Source organism: Hemicordylus capensis, chromosome 2 (assembly GCF_027244095.1).
Source record: "Hemicordylus capensis ecotype Gifberg chromosome 2, rHemCap1.1.pri, whole genome shotgun sequence".
Lineage (NCBI taxonomy): Eukaryota > Metazoa > Chordata > Lepidosauria > Squamata > Cordylidae > Hemicordylus > Hemicordylus capensis.
In genome coordinates this window covers 241,731,587-241,750,360 of record NC_069658.1, presented here as the reverse complement: position 1 = coordinate 241,750,360, position 18,774 = coordinate 241,731,587, and the positions used below count along the sequence as shown (strand labels likewise).

General features: G+C 46.2%; 1 protein-coding gene across 4 annotated transcripts; it reads right to left on the bottom strand.

The window, feature by feature from the left end:
* Nucleotides 1-24: 24 nt before the first annotated feature.
* On the bottom strand, nt 25-17,197 carry LOC128347463 (oocyte zinc finger protein XlCOF6-like). Of its 4 annotated transcripts, none has more exons than XM_053302188.1 (6): nt 17,094-17,197; nt 16,070-16,681; nt 15,641-15,767; nt 14,820-14,902; nt 14,480-14,606; nt 25-7,552 (listed from the first exon to the last, which is right to left on the bottom strand). In XM_053302188.1, the coding sequence occupies exons 2-6, from the start codon at nt 16,463-16,465 to the stop codon at nt 5,937-5,939; spliced, it is 2,349 nt and encodes a 782-aa protein (XP_053158163.1). In that variant the 5' UTR covers nt 16,466-16,681; nt 17,094-17,197; the 3' UTR covers nt 25-5,936. The 4 variants fall into 4 exon arrangements, with proteins under 4 accessions (XP_053158163.1, XP_053158166.1, XP_053158164.1 ...); XM_053302191.1 differs by having other exon boundaries at nt 25-7,549; XM_053302189.1 differs by having other exon boundaries at nt 16,070-16,598; nt 17,094-17,183.
* Nucleotides 17,198-18,774: the final 1,577 nt, after the last annotated feature.

Sequence of the window (18,774 nt, the reverse complement as noted above, 5' to 3'; positions counted from 1 at the left end):
GCTCAAAGGACACAGAGCAGGTGATTTCAGGCCTCTTATTATTTATTTATTACATTTATAAACTGCCCCATCCAGAGGCTCTCAGTGGTGTACAACAACTTTTTAAAAGATATAAAAAAACACAGTGCTAAAAGCAATATAAAAACAATTAAAACCATTTAAAACCAATTAAAATACTTCTTAAACAACAACAACAACAACACTTTACAAGCCTTGGAAGGCCAGGCCAAACAAATACCTTTTTAGGACTCTCTTAAAAGCCGACAGCGAGCCTAAACTGTGGATATCTGCCATTTGTTATATCCTGCTCCTCCTCTGAGGAGCCTAGAGCGGTGTACTACATACTTAAGTTTCTCCTCACAACAACCCTGTGAAGTAGGTTAGGCTGAGAGAGAAGTGACTGGCCCAGAATCACCCAGCTAGTTTCATGGCTGATATGAATTATCATATACTAGTAATTTTAAGCCCGTTATAATAACGGGCGCTAGCCTTCCCCCCCCCCTTATGAGTTCTTCATCTCTTTTCTTTTCTTTTTTCTTTTTTGTCACCTGACTGTCTGTGTCTCTCTCTTTGTCTCTTTCTCTTTGTTTTTGTTTTCCTCCACCCTTTCTCCCCCCCCCCTTAAGCGTTCCTCATCTCTTTTCCTTTGTGTTTGTGTGTGTCCCGGTTTTTTATTTTTATTTTTACCTGACTGTCTGTCTCTCTCTCTCTTTGTCTCTTTCTCTCTTTATCTTTGTTTTCCGCCATCCTTTGCTCTGGCTTGTGTCAGTTGGGTGATCTTTAAACATAATCAGAGCAGAGCTCCTCTCTCTGCAAAGCCTCTTCCCAAACTCTCTCTTTCTCTGAATATGCATTTTTCTGGGTAAGGAGGACACGGGCATCTGGGAGGGAGGGAGGGCAGGCGGCGGCGGCAGTCGCGGCGGCAATTTCATGGGCCAATTTGGCCCCCTTAATCATGTGGGGGGCGCGCCCCTGCCCCCCGAGTGCGGCCGCCAGCGGGCCCAGTCCTTCCCTGTCCGCCCCGCGGCTACCGCCACCTCTTGCTGTGGTCACGGCCGCCATCGGGGCCAGTTGCCCTGCCGCAGCTGTCGACGCCTAACTCTCACCACGGTGGCCACCACCGCCATCAGCACCAGTCCGCCCTGCCCCGCCGCGGCCGCCTCACCCGCACTCTTGCCGCCGTGGCGGCCGCCGCCATCAAGGCCAGTCGCCCCGCCGCGGCCACCGCCACCTCTGGCCGAGGCTCTGCCGCCGCCGCCTCGCCCGCACTCTCCTCCTGGCGCGGCCGCCGCCGCCTCACCCGCACTCTCGCCGCTGTGGCGGCCACCGCCATCAGGGCCAGTCGCCCCGCCACAGCCGCGGCCACCGCCTCGCCCGCACTCTCCTCCTGGCGTTGGTGGCAGCCGCTTCTCCTGGGCCGCCGCTTCTCCTCCTCCAACATGGCCGCCCATATCTGGGCGGCCGTATCTTTTTTGGCGGTATGAACATGCGCTCTGCGCATGCTCAGAACTGCCAAAAAATACACGAGCAGCACGGCCGCACACTCAGGGTCTTTATTATAGAGGATAATTATCTAAGACATACCTGTCGCTAATCCCATGCGTGATAGCTCTCGCGAGAATTTGCAAGCAGGTTACCAGGAGAGGGGGAGGAAAGTGGTGGTGGACAGGCATGTGGTCAGAAAGAAAACGGCAGTGGCGGAAAGAAAACGGTGGCGGCCGAGAGGGAAATGTCAGTGTGGGGAGAAAACAGCAACGGCAGTGGCGGGGGAGGGAGATAATGGTGGGTGGGAGTGGAAAGAAATGGCAGTGGTGGGAGAGAAAGTGGCGACAGCCAAGGGGCTGAGAACAGGGGGGGGGGAGAGCCAAGAGGGAGGACTGAGAGAGGGAGCAGAACTAGAGGCACAGATGCTCTGAGTCTGCGCCAAGGCCAGCTAGTTTCTCTTCTTTCTACAATGCCTCTGAGTACCAGTTGCAGGGAGGCAACAGCAAGAGAGAGGGCCTCTTGCCTGTAAGCTTCTCAGAAGCATCTGGTGGGCCACTTTGTGAAACAGGATGCTGGACTGGATGGACACTGGACCCTACACAGAGGAGACATACAGATGAAACTCGGAAAATTAGAATATCGTGCAAAAGTCCATTAATTTCAGTAATGCAAATTAAAAGGTGAAACTGATATATGAGACAGACGCATTACATGCAAAGCGAGATAAGTCAAGCCTTAATTTGTTATAATTGTGATGATCATGGCGTACAGCTCATGAAAACCCCAAATCCACAATCTCAGAAAATTAGAATATTACATGGAACCAAGAAGACAAGGATTGAAGAATAGAACACTATCGGACCTCTGAAAAGTATAAGCATGCATGTATTCAGTACTTGGTTTGGGCCCCTTTTGCAGCAATTACTGCCTCAATGCGGCGTGGCATGGATGCTATCAGCCTGTGGCACTGATGAGGTATTATGGAAGACCAGGATGCTTCATTAGCGGCCTCCAGCAATTCTGCACTGTTTGGTCTCATGTCTCTCATCCTTCTCTTGGCAATGCCCCATAGATTCTCTATGGGGTCAGGTCAGGCGAGTTTGCTGGCCAATCAAGCACAGTACACTGTATACTTTTTAATGGCGAAATTCTTTTATGTTGCTATCAGATTAAGATCTTGTTTAAGATCTAATTCATAGGAGCTTATTGTTTTATCCTGTTTATTATATTACTGTTGGCACATTGTGTTTTTAATCTTGTTTTAATCTTTGTTGTATGTTTTCTGTATGTCTTGAGGATCAAAATAATGAGGTTACTAAGGTGGTGGCGAAATTCTTTTATGTTGCTATCAGATTAAAATCTTGTTTAAGGTCTAATTCATAGGAGCTTATTGTTTTATCCTGTTTATTATGTATTATATTACTGTTGGCACATTGTGTTTTTAATCTTGTTTTAATCTTTCTTGTATGTTTTCTGTCTGGCCTATGGCTGTAATCAAAATTGATTGATTGACTGACAATGAATTCCGAAAAAGCCAGTCTGGACTCCCCTATTCAGAAAAGCATGACAACAGCAAAGTGCCCCCATTTTGGGAAATAAGTATCCCTAACCCCATGACTCAGTGTGCTTCCTCCTGCATTACACCTGGGACTCCCACTGCGAAACATCTCAGTGTTCCCTTGTGCCTCTCCCCCGGGACCCCATCAGACTGCAACAAGAACTCTAGCAGACCACCTTGGTGTTCCCCTCTTCAGGAGAGGTGACATAGCCTCTTACCTGGCTCCTTCAGGGCTGAATCTATCCCTTTCTCTTATTTCTTAAACCTTGTCCCCTATCTTAAAGTACCTCTCTCTAGCCCACCTGGGATTTTACACATAATTTGGAACTTTACACTTACAATAGCCTTACAATAGGCTGTTTCTAAACATATTTGCATTGCTTTTATGTTAGGGCCACCTAGTAACTTAGTTTATTGCTCTTATTTTTCTTTCAATAAACTCCTTTTTGTTAATTAAAATCTCTCTCTCAAGCCCACTTTCTTGAGTTCATACACTTGCACAAATTAAGGCTGATTGGAACTGTCTCTCCTTGTGAGCTAAATTCCACACATTTGCCCGAACTGGGGGTGCTGACCAAACACCCTCGAGGCAGTTCCATCAACAATACTTCAGCTACGTAACAGACTTTTTAGTGTGAAATTACCAGCAACTAAGTTTCTAAGACTCCTCCTCCTTTTAAAATGGAATAATTCCAAGTGTTCTGAGAACATAGGTTCACCTGAACTTTACGTGCTATACATTTGTTTTGAAGCTAGACATGGACAGTGACCAGAGGAGCAGGCACGGCCATGGGCATACCCCATCTCTGTGCCCGCTTCCTCTCCCTTACCTCCCTGTCCCACTACAGCATGCCTTGCCTCCACTCCACGGGAGTGTGCTCTGTACAGGTGCTGCCCACCACGCAACTACAGCTGCTCCACCCTTCTTCTTTTGGAAGTGGTGGAGAGGAGAGAGGTGGCTAGAGAGTCTCCGCACCACTCTCCTCTCCTCCATCTTCTGGAAGGAGAAGCAAGATGGAAGCACTTCGTGGAGGAATCCCACCGCTTGCCACCACATGTGGAGGATCCACCTGCTGCTAACACGAGACAAAGACCTCCCCCCAAATTACAAGTTTAACCACTGCCACCAAGTAGACTTCTATGCTTTTGCCTGGGTTTAGCAGTAAAACAGTCTTTCAAACCCTTTGTTGCCCAAAACAAACCTTGTTAGAGTGGTAAGGCCTACAGGTGTGGGGTGGAGAAATTTCTTTTAAAGATAAACTTTGCAATTAGATCAGTTTACAATTTAAAGTTGTTACACAAGTTCAGTACAAAACAACAATACCACACATTAACCAAAATACCATAAAGGAGAAAAGAAATGGTTGGGAAAACTCAATCATTAACCCAACTTGAAATGGTCCCTCACACAGAGTCCTCTGCAGTTACCTGGCTTGTTCCTTCTGCAGTTTCAGGTCTTAGTCACTTTTACCAGTCTGGGATGAAATCCAGACTACTGGTTCTGTGATTAGCGCCCTTCAGAGAGTCTCTATTCTCTGTTAGGGATGTGCACGGAACCGCAGCGGGGCAGTTGGACGCTGGCGGGGATGCCGCTTTAAGGGTGCACTTACCCCACCACTTTCCCCCCACCGGCGCTAGTTGCCGGTAAAAACCTTTGGGGCGGCAGCATACCTCCCTGTTGCCCCTTCCCTCTCCTTGGCCGGAGGTGGCCAGAAGTAGCGGGTGCGTGTGTGTCCATTGCATGTGCGCCCGCCCGTCTGATGTGCCTGCAGGCACACGACACGCACACCCGGTACTTCTGGCTGAAGAGGGGGAAGGGGCGGCAGGAAGGTAGGCTGGTTTTTACCAGCATATGAAGGTTTTTACCAGCAATGAGTGCTGGAGGGGAAAGCGGCAGGAGGGGTAAGTGCACCCTCCCCTGCCCTTAAAGCGGCACCCCCGCCAGCGTTGAACTTTGAACCAGCCCCATGTTTGAACCTGTTCTGAGGCCCGTAAAATAGGTTTGTGCACATCCCTATTCTCTGTAGTGGTTTTCAGCTATGGTTTGTAACTTCAGAAACTGAGCCACACTGATTTTTCTTCTTCTGAATCAGAGCTCTACACAGCACTCCATTGCGCCAACTCTGCCTTCTTGATTCTGTCTCTGACTTCTTCCAGGACTCTCCGACTTTCCAACTCTGATTAACTCTCTGCTAAAGCAGCCTCCTATATATACATGAATTATCCCAACAGTTTTTTAAACAATCCAATCCCTATAACACAAAATTCCCTCCATTTTTCAAAATTTATCTTCCCTCCAAAACCAAACCACACTTTGACATTCTCAAAGTGAAACCATAATACAGCAGGCATGAACTTTTGACTCTGCTAGTTTTTTTCATGCATAGGAATTTGCAAGCGTATTAAACACACAATTTTGTATTTGAGAGAAGAGCTGGTCTTGTGGTAGCAAGCATGACTTGTCTCCTTAGCTAAGCAGGGTCCGTCCTGGTGTATTTGGATGGGAGACTACATGTGAGCACTGTAATGTATTCCTCTTAGATGGAGCCACTCTGGGAAGAGCATCTAAGTTCCAAGTTCCCTCTCTGACACCTCCAAGATAGGGCTGAGAGAGATTCCTGCCTGCACCCTTGGAGAAGCTGCTGCCAGTCTGTGTAGACAATACTGAGCTAGATAGATCAATGGTCTGACTTGGTATATGGCAGCTTCCTATTTTTCTATGTTCCTATTTAGAAAAATGAAGTAGTTTTGGAATATCAATTCAATAAGACAAGGGATTACTTACAACAAGAGATTTGGGAATATCAGTTCAATAATAATACAATTCATTTACAGAACCAAGAGGCCTAGGTCTCATTCACACTTTTTCTATGTTACAAACATGTATATCCTTTCATACGTGACTTCTTTCATGTTGTGTAAGATGGGAGCTACATTTGAAGCTCTTTCCGCACTTCAAGCATTTATAAAGTGTTTCTCCTTTGTGTATTCTGCAGTGTCGTGTAAGATTTGAGCTGCGACTAAAGCTCTTTCCACACTCCAAGCATCTCAATAGTTTTTCTCCTGTGTGATTTCTTTGATGACATCTAAGAGCTGAGCTCCAAAGGAAGCTCTTTCCACACTCCAGACATTTAAATGGTTTCTCTCCTGTGTGAATTCCTTGGTGTTTCTTAAGATCTCCCCTCCAACTGAAGCTCTTTCCACACTCCAAGCATTTAAATGGTTTCTCTCCTGTGTGAATTCTTTGATGTTCCCTAAGTTCTGAGCTCCAACAGAAGCTCTTTCCACACTCCAAGCATCTAAATGGTTTCTCTCCTGTGTGAATTCTTTGGTGTTTCTTAAGAGCTGAGCTACAACTGAAACTCTTTCCACACTCCAAGCATTTAAATGGTTTCTCTCCTGTGTGAATTCCTTGGTGTTTCTTAAAATCTCCCCTCCGAATGAAGCTCTTTCCACACTCCAAGCATCTAAATGGTTTATCCCCTGTGTGAATTTTTTGATGTTCTCTAAGATGCGAGCTCCGACTGAAACTCTTTCCACACTCCAAGCATTTGCATGGTTTCTCTCCTGTGTGAATTTTTTGGTGATTCTTAAGATCTGTGCTCCGAGTGAAACACTTTCCACACTCCAAGCATCTAAATGGTTTCTCCCCTGTATGAATTCTTTGATGTTCTCTAAGATGTGAGCTCCGACTGAAACTCTTTCCACACTCCAAGCATTTGCATGGTTTCTCTCCTGTGTGAACACTTTGGTGATTCTTACGATCTGTGCTCCGAGTGAAACTCTTTCCACACTCCAAGCATCTAAATGGTTTCTCTCCTGTGTGTATTCTTTGATGTTTAATAAGGCTTGAGTTCTGACTGAAGCTCTTTCCACACTCCAAGCATCTAAATGGTTTCTCTCCTGTGTGAATTCTTTGGTGTCTCCTAAGATCTGAGCTCTTATTGAAGCTTTTTCCACACTCCAGACATTTAAACCTTTTCTCTCCAGTATGAACTCTGAGATGGTCACTAAGGTATACACTACAAATGAAGTTCTTTCCACATTCTAGGCATTTCCCTGGTTTCTCTCTTGTGTGAATTCTTGCATGTCCCCTAAGCCCTAAGTTGCAGCTGAAATGCTTTCTGCATTCCAGACATTTATATGATTTTGCACCTGTGTGAGTTCTTTTATGTTTAATAAGCTGCGAATTCAGACTGAAGCTCTTGCTACACTCCAAGCACTTAAAAAGCACCTCTCTTCTCTTCATTCTCCAGTGACATTTAAGCCACGATTTATAATCGAAGCTTTTATCACATGACAGCGGCTTCCTCCTTTGCTTTCCCGTCTCTATTTTTTCTTGGATTGGTGTTTCTTGGCAGTCACCAGCATGAACAGAAGGAGATTCATGCTTCCTTTCCTGGTTTAATTTTGTTGCTTTTCTCTGTTGGCCTTCCTTTTTACTTCTCATTCTTTCTACTAATGATCCACATGCTTCTCCTTCAGTCTTGCTTTTCCACCCATCACCTGCTAGGTGGGAGAGAAGGAAAGAAGCCTAGTTTAGATTCCAGGGCAAAAAGAAGTGTCAAATCAAGCAATAACGCAAATCAATTGCTACTGCAAATTACAACATGAGCTTTAGAACAGGAAGTAAATTATGAAAAATTATTCAATGATTGACATTAAATGAAGATGTGGTGTAGAAGTGTGACCTATGAAAAATGAAGTGTGGTGTAGAAAGGTGACCTATGTTAACTCATGTTTGGCTTCCCACACAGCCGTGAAATTGAATACGTTGCCTTGCACAGTTCTTATGTCTCAGCCAAATGTATTGACCAAGATTGTTGCCAAGTATAAAGGAATAACCTATGGAATAAGCCCAACATTGCTGATCAGAACCCTTTGGGAGAAGGTCAGCTTAGAAGAGATATGTCAACAGGACAGAGAGCCATTAGTGCAGAGGAAGAACAGGCAGCATTTGCATTCAGAAAGTCCCAGACTTAATGCTTAACACATCCAGTTTAGGATTTTGGTAGCAGGGTTTAGAGGTCTTTTGCAAGAGACCCTGGAAAGATGCTACTAATCAGTGCATACAAGGTTCAGCTCAAGGCATCACCATACAAAGCTTTCACTGCTTTGTATGGCGAATAATTCCTCATCTAGGATTGACATTTTCTTCAGGATTTGGAACCCACCTGCCATATTACCCATTTTCCCCATTATAGCTCATCCTTGGCAGTTCATATATTAGCTTGTCAGAAGGATATCAAAGAGATACCCAAAGAAGCTCATCACTTCTATCACCACAATCATCCCTGCCCATTCTCAATATCAAAAGTCCCTCTTCAGGGCATGGTTTGGCTGTAAGAAAATAAAGGAAAGGAAAGGTTTATTTCCTTGCATCTTGCGTGTCTTCATGAAATCGCCTCCAAAACACTAGTTAGGCTTGGATATCAGACAAAATCTCCTGTATTCGGGCCTACTTGGACTCCACTATTTCTGCAGGGTCTATGAAAGAGGTGTCCGGCAATTCCTCTTGCAGTATTAGGTTGGATCAGTTTCAATCTGTGACTCCTGAGGAGTCACAAGACAAGCTATTTGGTGAGGTGCAGCCTACTTCTTGTTCTCTGGATCCTTGCCCAACTTGGCTGCTTCTATCTAGCAGGAAGATTGTTGGAGATGGCCTTATTAACATCATAAATGCATCGCTGAGGGAGGGTAGAGTGCCTCCATGTTTGAAGGAGGCAATGGTTAGACTGCTTCTCAAGAAGCCTTCCCTGGACCCCTTGATTGATTGATTGATTGATTGATTAAGTGCCGTCAAGTCGGTGTCAACTCTTAGCAACCACATAGATAGATTCTCTCCAGGATGCTCTGTCTTCAACTTGGCCTTTAAGGACTCTCAGTGGTGCATTCATTGCTGTCGTAATCGAGTCCATCCACCTTGCTGCTGGCTGTCCTCTTCTTCTCTTTCCTTCAGCTTTCTCCAGCATTATAGATTTCTCAAGGGTGCTGGGTCTTCTCATAATGTGTCCAAAGTATGATAGTTTGAGCCTGGTCATTTGTGCCTCGAGCGAAAATTCTGGATTGATCTGTTCTAGGATCCATTTGTTTGTTTTCCTGGCTGTCCATGGTATCCTCAAAAGTCTTCTGCAGCACTAAAGTTCAAAAGCATCAATGCTTTTTCTATCTTGCTTCTTCAAAGTCCAGCTTTCGCACCCATAGAGTGTCATGTGGAAAACCATGTCCAAACGATTCTAATCTTTGTAGGTGTAGACACATCACAGGATCTAAATATCCTTTCTAAGGCCTTCATTGCTACCCTACCAAGTGCTAGTCTGTGGCGTATTTCTTGACTGCTGAATCCATTACTGTTGATGGTCAGTCCTAAAAGGCAGAAGCTATCCACCACTTCAATGTCTTCATTTTTAATTCTGAGGCTGGTTGACCCATAGTCATTAGTTTAGTCTTCTTTACATTTAATTATAATCCCATTTTTTCACTGTGCTTCTTGATTTTCATTACTAGAGCTTGCAGATCATCCACATTCTCAGCAATCAGAGTGGTGTTATCAGTGTAGCGCAGGTTATTGATTATTCTTCTTCCAACTTTAAAACCACACTCGTGTTCTTCCAATCCAGCTTCTCTCATTATATGTTCAGCATATAAATTGAATAAAGAAGGAGAAATTATACAGCCTTGTCTTACTCCTTTGCCAATCTGGAACCAGTCTGTTTCACCATGTTCCTTCTGGACTGCGGCTTCCTGCTCTATGTATAGGTTTCTCATGAGAACAATGAGATGTTCTGGGACGCCCATTTTCCTAAGGATATTCCACAACTTGACCTGGTCGACGCAATCGAAGGCTTTCTGTAGTCAATAAAGCACATATTGACTTTTTTCTGGTATTCTTTGGCTTTCTTAATTATCCAGCATGCATCAGCAATGATGTCTCTTGTTCCTCAGTCTTTTCTGAAACCAGCTTGAACATCTGGCATTTCCCTTTCCATGTAGGGCTCTTATCTGTGTTAAATGATCTTGAGCATTATTTTGCTAGCATGTGAAATTAAGGATATTGTGTGATGGTTTGTGCAATCTGTTAAGTCTCCTTTCTTTGGTATGGGTATGTAGACTGACCTCTTCCAATCTGTTGGCCGCTGTGTTGTTCTCCAAATTTGCTGGCATAGTTTGGTTAGAGTCTTGACTGATTCTTCTTGCCTGCCATATTTCTGTAGCTATTACATCAATTCCTGTAGCCTTCTGACTTCGTAATGACCGGAGTGCTGATCTAACTTCATCTTCCCGTACTAGAGGTCCTTGCAAGTAGGGAATATCTTCTAGAGTATCTTGGATGTTGACGTCCTTGCTGTACAGATTTTCAGTATACTCTTTCCATCTCTGTTTGATCTTCTCTGAATCAGTTACTATCTGTCCTTTGGCATCCCTTAACATACAAATTTGAGGATGGGACCTCCCTCTGAGTTCAGAGATCTTTTGGAAAACTTGCCTTGTTTTTCCTTGTCTATTTCCATCCTCAAGGTCTTTACAGATGTCGTTGTAGTATTGCTCCTTTTCCCTTCTAACAGCTTTCTGAAATTCCCTATTAAGTTCCTTCCTGCTGTCTTGATCTTTCTTGACTTTGGCTTCTCTCCGCTTCTGGGCAATTTCCACGGTCTGTTCTGACATCCATTTTGCTTTCTTCTGTTTCTTGGTCTTTGGCAGTCTCTTTTCAAATTCGTCCTTAACAACTTCTTTGATTTCATTCCACAGTTCCTCTGGTCCCTATCAATGAGGTTCAGAACTTCAAAGTGGTTTCTGATGTTCTCCTTGAAAATGGTGGGTACATTCTTGAGATCATATTGTGGAAGCTGGATAGCTTTGTTTTTCCGCTTTAGCTTGACTTGGAACTTGCACATGAGCAATTCGTGATCAGTTTCACAATTGGCCTCCGGCCATGTCTTTGCTGTTATAACTGAGCTCTTCCACCTCCTTGCACCAATAATGTAATCAATGTGATTTCTGTGTACTCCATCTGGTGATGTCAATGTGTATAGGTGCCGCTTTGGTTGTTTAAAGAATGTGTTAGCAATGAAGAGATCATTGGCTTGGCAGAAACTAATAAGTTGTTCTCCTGCTTCATTTCTGTTTCCTAGGCCATATGAGCCGACTGTGTTTTCCTCTTTACCTTTTCCAACTTTGGTATTCCTGTCTCCAACCACCACCAGCACATCTTGCTTGCATGTTCTGTCAATTTCAGACTGAACTTGAGCATAAAACTCATCAACTTCCTCTTCTTCTGCATCGGTTGTTGGGGCATAGACTTGAAGAACCGGACCACTTAGTGATGGATAACTATAGGCCAATCTCCAATATCCTTTGGCTGGGCAAGGTGATTGAGAGAGTGGTGGCTGATCAGCTCCAGGCAGTTTTGGAGGAAACTGATTATCTAGACCGATTTCAAACTGGCTTTAGAGTTGGCTATGGGGTTGAGACAGCCTTGGTTGGCCTGATGGATGACCTCTACCAGGGAATCGAGTGTGGAGCTTGGTGACAGTTGCTCCTCAAAATGGGAGCTGTTAAATGGAGTCCCTCATTAAACCACTTGTTGAGGTCACCAGGAGATTTGGTGCAGGGTGTTATCAGTATGCTGATGACACTCAAATCTACTTCTCCTTTTCATCTTCATCATCAGGAAATGGTATTCATTCTCTAAATGCCTGCCTACAGGCAGTAATGGGCTGGATGAGGGATAACAAATTGAAACTGAATTCAGGCAAGACAGAGGTGCTCATTGTAGGGGTTCAGAATCTGAGGGATGAGTTAGACCGTCCTGTGGTGGATTGGGTTACACTCCCCTGGGAAGGAGAAGGTATGCAGCTTGAGAATACTCCTGGACCTAGGCCTCAACCTGGTATCGCAGGTGGAAGCTATGGCCAGGAATGCTTTCTATCAGGTTCGGCTGATTCAACAGCTGCGTCCATTTCTTGAAGAGGACAACCTCAAAACCATGGTGCATCAGCTGGTAACTTCCAGTCTTGCCTATTGCAATGCACTCTATGTGGGGTTGCCTTTGTACGTACATAGTTCAGAAACTTCAGTTAGTTCAAAATGCAGCAGCCAGATTGGTCTTTGGGGCAACCCGGAGAGACCATATTATGCCTGTTTTGAAGCAGTTGCACTGGCTGCCGATATGTTTCCAGACAAAATACAAAGTGCTGGTTATTGTCATGCCCCCATCCTTAGATTGCGAAGAGGAAGGGGAAGCTGGCAGTCAGCCAGCAGCTGCAGGGGAACCTGAAGGGCAGTGCCCAGCTCTGAGCCCACAGCAGATACCTCAGGCAGGTCCAGTTGAAGCTTCAGGACAACCAGAACCATCAGAGGTAGCAGAGACAGGGAATGGAGAGCAGAATTCATTTGCGAGGATGCAAATGTGCTTCCTCGTTTACTTCAAACGACGAAGCACATTTGCATCCTCGCGAGAGAAGACTGATGAGACGCAGACAACAGGTGGAAGAACTCAGGAGAAGCAGACACCTACTTTACAAACCAGATAAATCCTGAATCTGTGTCAGCTGGCCGAAGGAGGAGAGCAATTATGCCCAGCTATAAATCAAGTCCGAAGGCTGCAGCTAAACGCTGGAAGCAACAGGTCTCTTTGAGCCTGCTACAGCCGAGCCTCCGACTCAGAGGAAACCTCAGCTTCGTGTTGACCTCTAGAGACCCAGGCTTTTCCTCCTGCTACTCTGCTACTGTCATAAGCCTGTCCCACTAATCTGGAGCTATAAATCTCAAACGCCGGAGAGTGAAACAGATGGGGCAGAAGTCAAACGACAAAGCCGGGCAGTAAGCAGCTTCTTCAAACCAGAGTCAGTCCAGGTCATAATATCACCATTCAGTCGAACAGAGTCCAAATTGTAATCGACAAACAGAGTCCAAACAGTCCAAGGTCAAAACACAGGCACAGCAAACAGGAACAACCCAGGTACCTCAGTGAAGAACAACGTTGATACCAGCATAGCCGCTGTGGCAAAGCCAGCTAAAACCAGGCTGAAACCATGTGCTGTTAATCATAGTTCACTGACTTAGCAGCCTTGCTTGTTAGTCTAGCCATTCTGCGCATGTGGTCCTTAATCTCCTGCTGTCTCTTGAGCAACACCTCTCCTCTGCTGAGACCGGCCGTGCTTCTTCCACAGGAGCTGCCAGGACAGGCTCTAATTCTTTTCCAGCCTCCCATGGGCTGGTCCCGCTCTCCTCTGCAAGTTCTGGACCTTGCACTCCCAACTCTGCTGCCATCCCCTCTGTCTCTTCTGCCTCCTCGTCGGAGTCTGTCCACATGCTCATGACAGCTATCTGACTGAGTCCTGACAGCTGCCCTAGCTGCAACACCTCCCCCGGGAACGCCTTGCACTCCTTTTGCTCTGGAACCATGCTATCTGGTCAGCGGACTGAGTTTGAGGGGGAGACTGTCTGAACTTGATACTGTAGAAAAGTATTCTCTTGTGTTTTCTTTGCAGACTGGGGAGGACTTCAAGGAGCTGCCTGAGACCCTGACAGCGACTTTGACTTGGACATTTGACGGACAGGCTCCGGACAGTTATTACCTTTAAAGCTCTAAACGGCTTAGGTCCAGGTTACCTTAGAGAGAGCCTTCTTCTGCATGATCCCCATTGCACGTTAAGGTCATCTGAGGAGGTCCGTCTCCAGCTACCACCAGTATGTCTGGTGGCAACTTGGAGGTGGGCCTTCTCTGTAGCTGCTCCTGGGCTGTGGAATGCACTCCCTGCAGAAATCCATAATTTCAACTCTTCATTGGCCTTCAGGAGAGCCTATCAAAACCTATCTGTTTGGCCTGGTCTTCCAGGGTTTTTAAATTATTGTAAATGGTTTTAACTTGTTGTAACCTGGTTTTCCAGGGTTTTTAAACTGTTTTGAATGTTTTAACTGTTAATTGTTTTATGGTTTTAATGCAAACTACCATGAGCCATTTTTGGAAGGGTGGTATAAAAACTGAATGAATGAATGAATGAATGAATGAGTCACAATCATAGGTGCAAGTTGCTAGAGGTTTCCATAACAATTCCCAAAAAGCCAGTCAGTGATGCTGTATTGCTCAAACCAGAAAGCATCAGTCCAATGCCCAAATGAAGCTTCTGTGTTCCCAGCTTGGCTTAAAATTCAGTTGGGAAAACCAGTCTTGGAGAAGAATTCACTGGGGCTCAAACACAGGGAAGAGACGCACTCTCTCAGAATGTTCCACGTCCTCCCAAGGAAAGCCAGCAAGAAGCCTCCGATATCCAAAAATGTTTCACGGGGTTCCAACCACAGGCTGCTGGATAAGTGTTCCCCCACCCAGCAGAGAGCCCCCACAACTCTGCCATAAGAATACATCAACAAGAAATGCTGGGTCTCAATAAAGAAAGAAGCAGCAGCCATTTCTGGAGAAAGAGGGAGCCTTACCCAGAGAGGCCACATTCTGCCTATTCTCCTCCATGACTGCTCTGTGCAGGGCTCTTTGGTCCGCATCCAGAAGGGCCCACTCCTCCTCAGTGAAATGCACAGCCACCTCCTTAAAAGAAACGGCATCCTGAAAGAAGAACATATTTGACTCACAGGTAAGAAAACAGTCCCCCCCACCCCGTAAGCAAATCTCAAATTAAGATGAAGCAGCTAAAGGTCCTCTGGTAGGATTCAAGCCCTCACAGCCTTCCTAGTGGGCAGATTCCAGAGAAGCAAAGATGGTTTCCGGCTCAGAAAAAGACACCCAGGCTGTCCCCCCACCCCATGATGCCTCTCCTACCTGATCTGGTTGTGTAGAAGCTGTTTCTCCATCCACAAACGGGAGCCATAACCTTGTCAGCACCCCCAGTGGTGTTCCATGACCTAGGAGAGACGAAAGCAATCAAAGGATGATTTATCATAATGCCATACAATGCTGACAGTTAGAAGGGACTGTTGAGGTCCTGTAATTCCACCCCTTGCTCACCGCATGGAATTGCTATTGTGTCCCTGACAGATGACTGTCCAGATAGCTTATCCTCCTATTTTCAATATGAATTCTTGATGAGAAAGGAAAAAATTCACCCCACTCCCAATGACCTCTGGCCAGAATTAGAGGTGCTGACTTGGACATAAGTGTTTTTTTATTTCTTGGATGACCGGACAGGCAGTGAAACATCAATGGGATCAGAGTTGCATCAAGGCAGGGAGTTTGCAGTGTAATTGCCCTGCAAGATTGATGAGTGGAGCAGCATATGGGGAATGAGATCAGGAAGTGATGTTTGCTTCTGTCCCTTCCCTGCAAAATGTTCATCTTGTCTGTATTTGTCTGTATTGAGCAGCCCTCATGGACATATTTCTGGTAGTGAACAGCACTTTTGCAAGGAGAGGTGAGAAGAGAAGCAAACCTCCCTGCGTGCTACCCTGCAGGTCAACTACTTTAAAAACTCCCTGCCCCAACAAAGCTCTGTTCAGGTTGATGGACCACACACTGCCCATCCCATCAACTGTTGACTCCAAAGAGACCCTACACAAACAGACTCAGGGGAACAAAGAAGTCACCCTTTTTAGGCACATGGGATTAAGGAAGACCAAGCAGAAGTGTGATACATTATTCCTTACCCAGTGAGATGGAATCTGCATGAGCTTCCTGGATGGTCCCCCCATGCAGCAGCTTCGGTCTGGCATTTGATAGAGTCTTCTCTGCCTCAGAAAAAACAGTAGTCACTTCTGTTCTCTGTCCCTGCACCTGAAACAGCAACAAAAATCCCAGGTAGGGAATGGGGAGGGTTAGGATACTTCCACCTGCAATGGCTTTGAGAGAAATCTGGGCAAATTAAGGACATTTCTCCATGCTTATTTAATTTAACTTAATTATTTATTATATTATTATTATTCTCTGTTTCAGTAAGCAGAATGAACCATTAATTAACTTTACTTCTTTCTCGTATTAGTGACACCCTGAGGTCTTACAGAAAGGCGGGCTATCAAATTTTTATATACAAGAACATAATGAAAAAAACTCATTTCATCTCCCACTCACTCTCTCACCTGCTGCTCTTCCTGCTTCTTGGCCTCTGCCTGGCTCAGGAGGAAACCTTCTGCCAGGGCCACTGCCTGCGAACTGGTCTCTGCTCCACATTCTCTCACCCAGCTCTCCATCTCCGGGGGCAAAATGGTCAGAAACTGCTCTAGGATCATGAAGTCCATGATCTGGTTTTTTGTGTGTTGCTCTGGTTTGAGCCACTGACAGCAAAGGTGGTGGAGTCGGGTGCAAACCTTCCGGGGCCCCTCAACCTCCTGGTAGCGAAACTGCCTGAAGTGCTGGCGTTGTACATCTGAAGGGAGCGTGTCCTTGTGCAGGATTTCCTGCAGAGCCCTTTCCCACAATTCCTCACCATTCCCAGCCTTGATGGTCTCTGGGCCACCAGAGTCTTGCATTTCCATCTCCAATTCTGTGCTCTGAAGGCAGCCTCCAAGAAGGCCAAAGTTGTTTTATCCACAGAATGATCCTTGCAGCAGGAATAGCTGTAATGGGTGGGGCCACTGAGTTCTGAAATGACAAAACTTGCTTCTGTGCCTGAAGTAAAAGGAAAAGGGAGTTTTTGAGCTCCTGACAAAGATTTTCCCCTATAGGAAAGGAGCCAAACACCCAAAGGGCACCTAGAGAACGAAAGGAGATGCCTTCATTTGCAAGTCACAGACCAATGGAGCCCCTCCTCTCCTCCCCCCAAAGGCTGCCTTTGTGTCCCCCGGGTGCCCACAACAGCCTTACCTCCCCCACCCCTCTTTCCTCCCCTAATACTCCAGCCAGACCCGCCCCCCCCTTTCAGGGACCACCGTCTGTCTTTTGAATTAAGGTACTGCAAAGCAGTATATGGCAAGTAGCTTGAAAACTGGCTTCAGTCTCCTCAAAACTCCTTCGTTTGCAAACAGCAAGAAAGAAGCTTGTCTTGGCTGGGGAGGAACTGCAGAAGACACACAGGACACACCTCCCCAGGAGCTGAAATGGGGGGGTGCCTGCTGGGATGAGTCTCTCTTTCCCCCTTCTCCTCCCACCTTTCACCCCACTCACTTCCTGGGCTTTGCTCTCCGGGGGTGGGTGGGTTTCCAGCCCACCCACTCCTCTTCCCTCGATTCCTTGCCCTTCATCAATCGCCCTCCCTCCCACTCCCCTCCAAATAGATGCCCCGCCTGAGGGCCCCCCCAAATGATCCCAGAGTCCTCTTCTGAAGGAGGAGGGGCAGGAAGAGACTGACACCAATCACGATCCCTTTTGACCTCTCTAGCATTCACGTCTCTCTCCCCTTAACTCTTTGCTGGCATCTCAGGAGGGAGTCCAAGGGGTGGGGGCTGCTTCCCTTCCTTGCACTTCAGAAGAGGGAAACTGCTCACGTCGATAAAGGGCTTTTTAGCTCTCAGTCCATACCAGGAGGACTGTGACATTGGATTGAAACTCCCTCCACCCCAAGATTCACGCGTCTTTAGCATCTACGTAGAAGGCAGAATTTCAACAGATACAGCTTTCCTCCATGGAAGCACTATGGTGGACTTTGCCTGTTGAATTCCTGCCTGTCACCTAGTTCCCCCTGGTTCTATCCTGAGGTGCATCGGGGGCATACTTCTGATCACCACCCCAAGTGAATGCTCCATAATAACCCTGTTTTCATCTTCAACATCGGGGTGCTCAAAGTGGGTTGAAAAGGGGAAAGATCCTCCCCCCCACTGCCACACAATGTATCTAGGAGAAAATCTGTGGCTTCTCACAGGCATTAGAGGCTTCCTGAGAAGACTGTCAGACATCCTTTACTGTATTGTTCTTGTGGCAGTGATTTGAAAAATATGAAATTGCTGCAAGCCTCAAACTAGCAGCTGCCTGGTGGGAGGAAACAGCCACTGCCTGCAAAGCGGACCGCAGTACTGCTTTGTTTATATTGTAGTGTGGCTACACTACAGACCTACAATGGGCACAAGCCGTGTGTGTCAGGGCAGGTCAAAAGCTTTTGCTGCGTGAGGTGATGGACAGTATGACTGCCTGAAGTGATGAACATTGGCTGACGGTGCTCAGCATTCCCAGGTCATGATGCAACTGAGGCAGTGGCTGCAAGCATTCTCAGACTATGTCATCAACCCAGGCAGTGACTGTGGACCCAGGGGCGTAACTATAATTGGGCAAGGGGAGACAGCTGTCTGGGGGCCCACTGCTTTGGGGGGCCCCCCAGAGGCAAGTCACATGACTGACTCCCACAGCTGCGCACCCACCCGGGCTTCCTTCAGTTGTATTCATCCTCCAAAATTGATGTGGTGTTAATACCAGAACAGCATGTCTTTCTCTAGTGCCATTAAATGACTTGCATCATCCACAATTTACAAAACCTTTTTAAAAATAATTTAGGATGATGTTCTATTGTGGCACATAGGAGATGGAGATATCTATCTATCTATCTATCTATGCTTTTTGTTACCACTATTCGGCCTCATTTAAGATTTCTTTACTTCATGAGCTGAGCTTCAGTGAGGGGGGGCCCATTTTAAAATCTTGTCTCTGGGCCCACCCCAACCTTGCTACGCCCCTGTGTGGACCAACAAGGAAGAAGATTCTCCCCCCCTCCGCCCCCAAGCATTTGAGTCATTTCCTCCTCATTTTACTGAGCTCCTACTCCAAAGTGATATTTTCTTTTCACCTCCCTCAACTGTTTTTCTTCTCCCCAACTTTTAAAGAGTTTCTCTCTCCAATCCCCACCATCTTAAAAAGT

What these genes read in the sequence shown, in the direction of transcription:
- LOC128347463 (XM_053302188.1), bottom strand. Translation starts at nt 16,465, where the DNA reads ATGGAAATGCAAGACTCTGGTGGCCCAGAGACCATCAAGGCTGGGAAT. An exon ending in TGCAGATTCCATCTCACTGG is followed by an intron (nt 14,903 to 15,640) that starts GTAAGGAATAAT and finishes CGTCTCTCCTAG; the next exon opens with GTCATGGAACACCACTGGGG. An exon ending in GCAGAATGTGGCCTCTCTGG is followed by an intron (nt 7,553 to 14,479) that starts GTAAGGCTCCCT and finishes TCTCCCACCTAG; the next exon opens with CAGGTGATGGGTGGAAAAGC.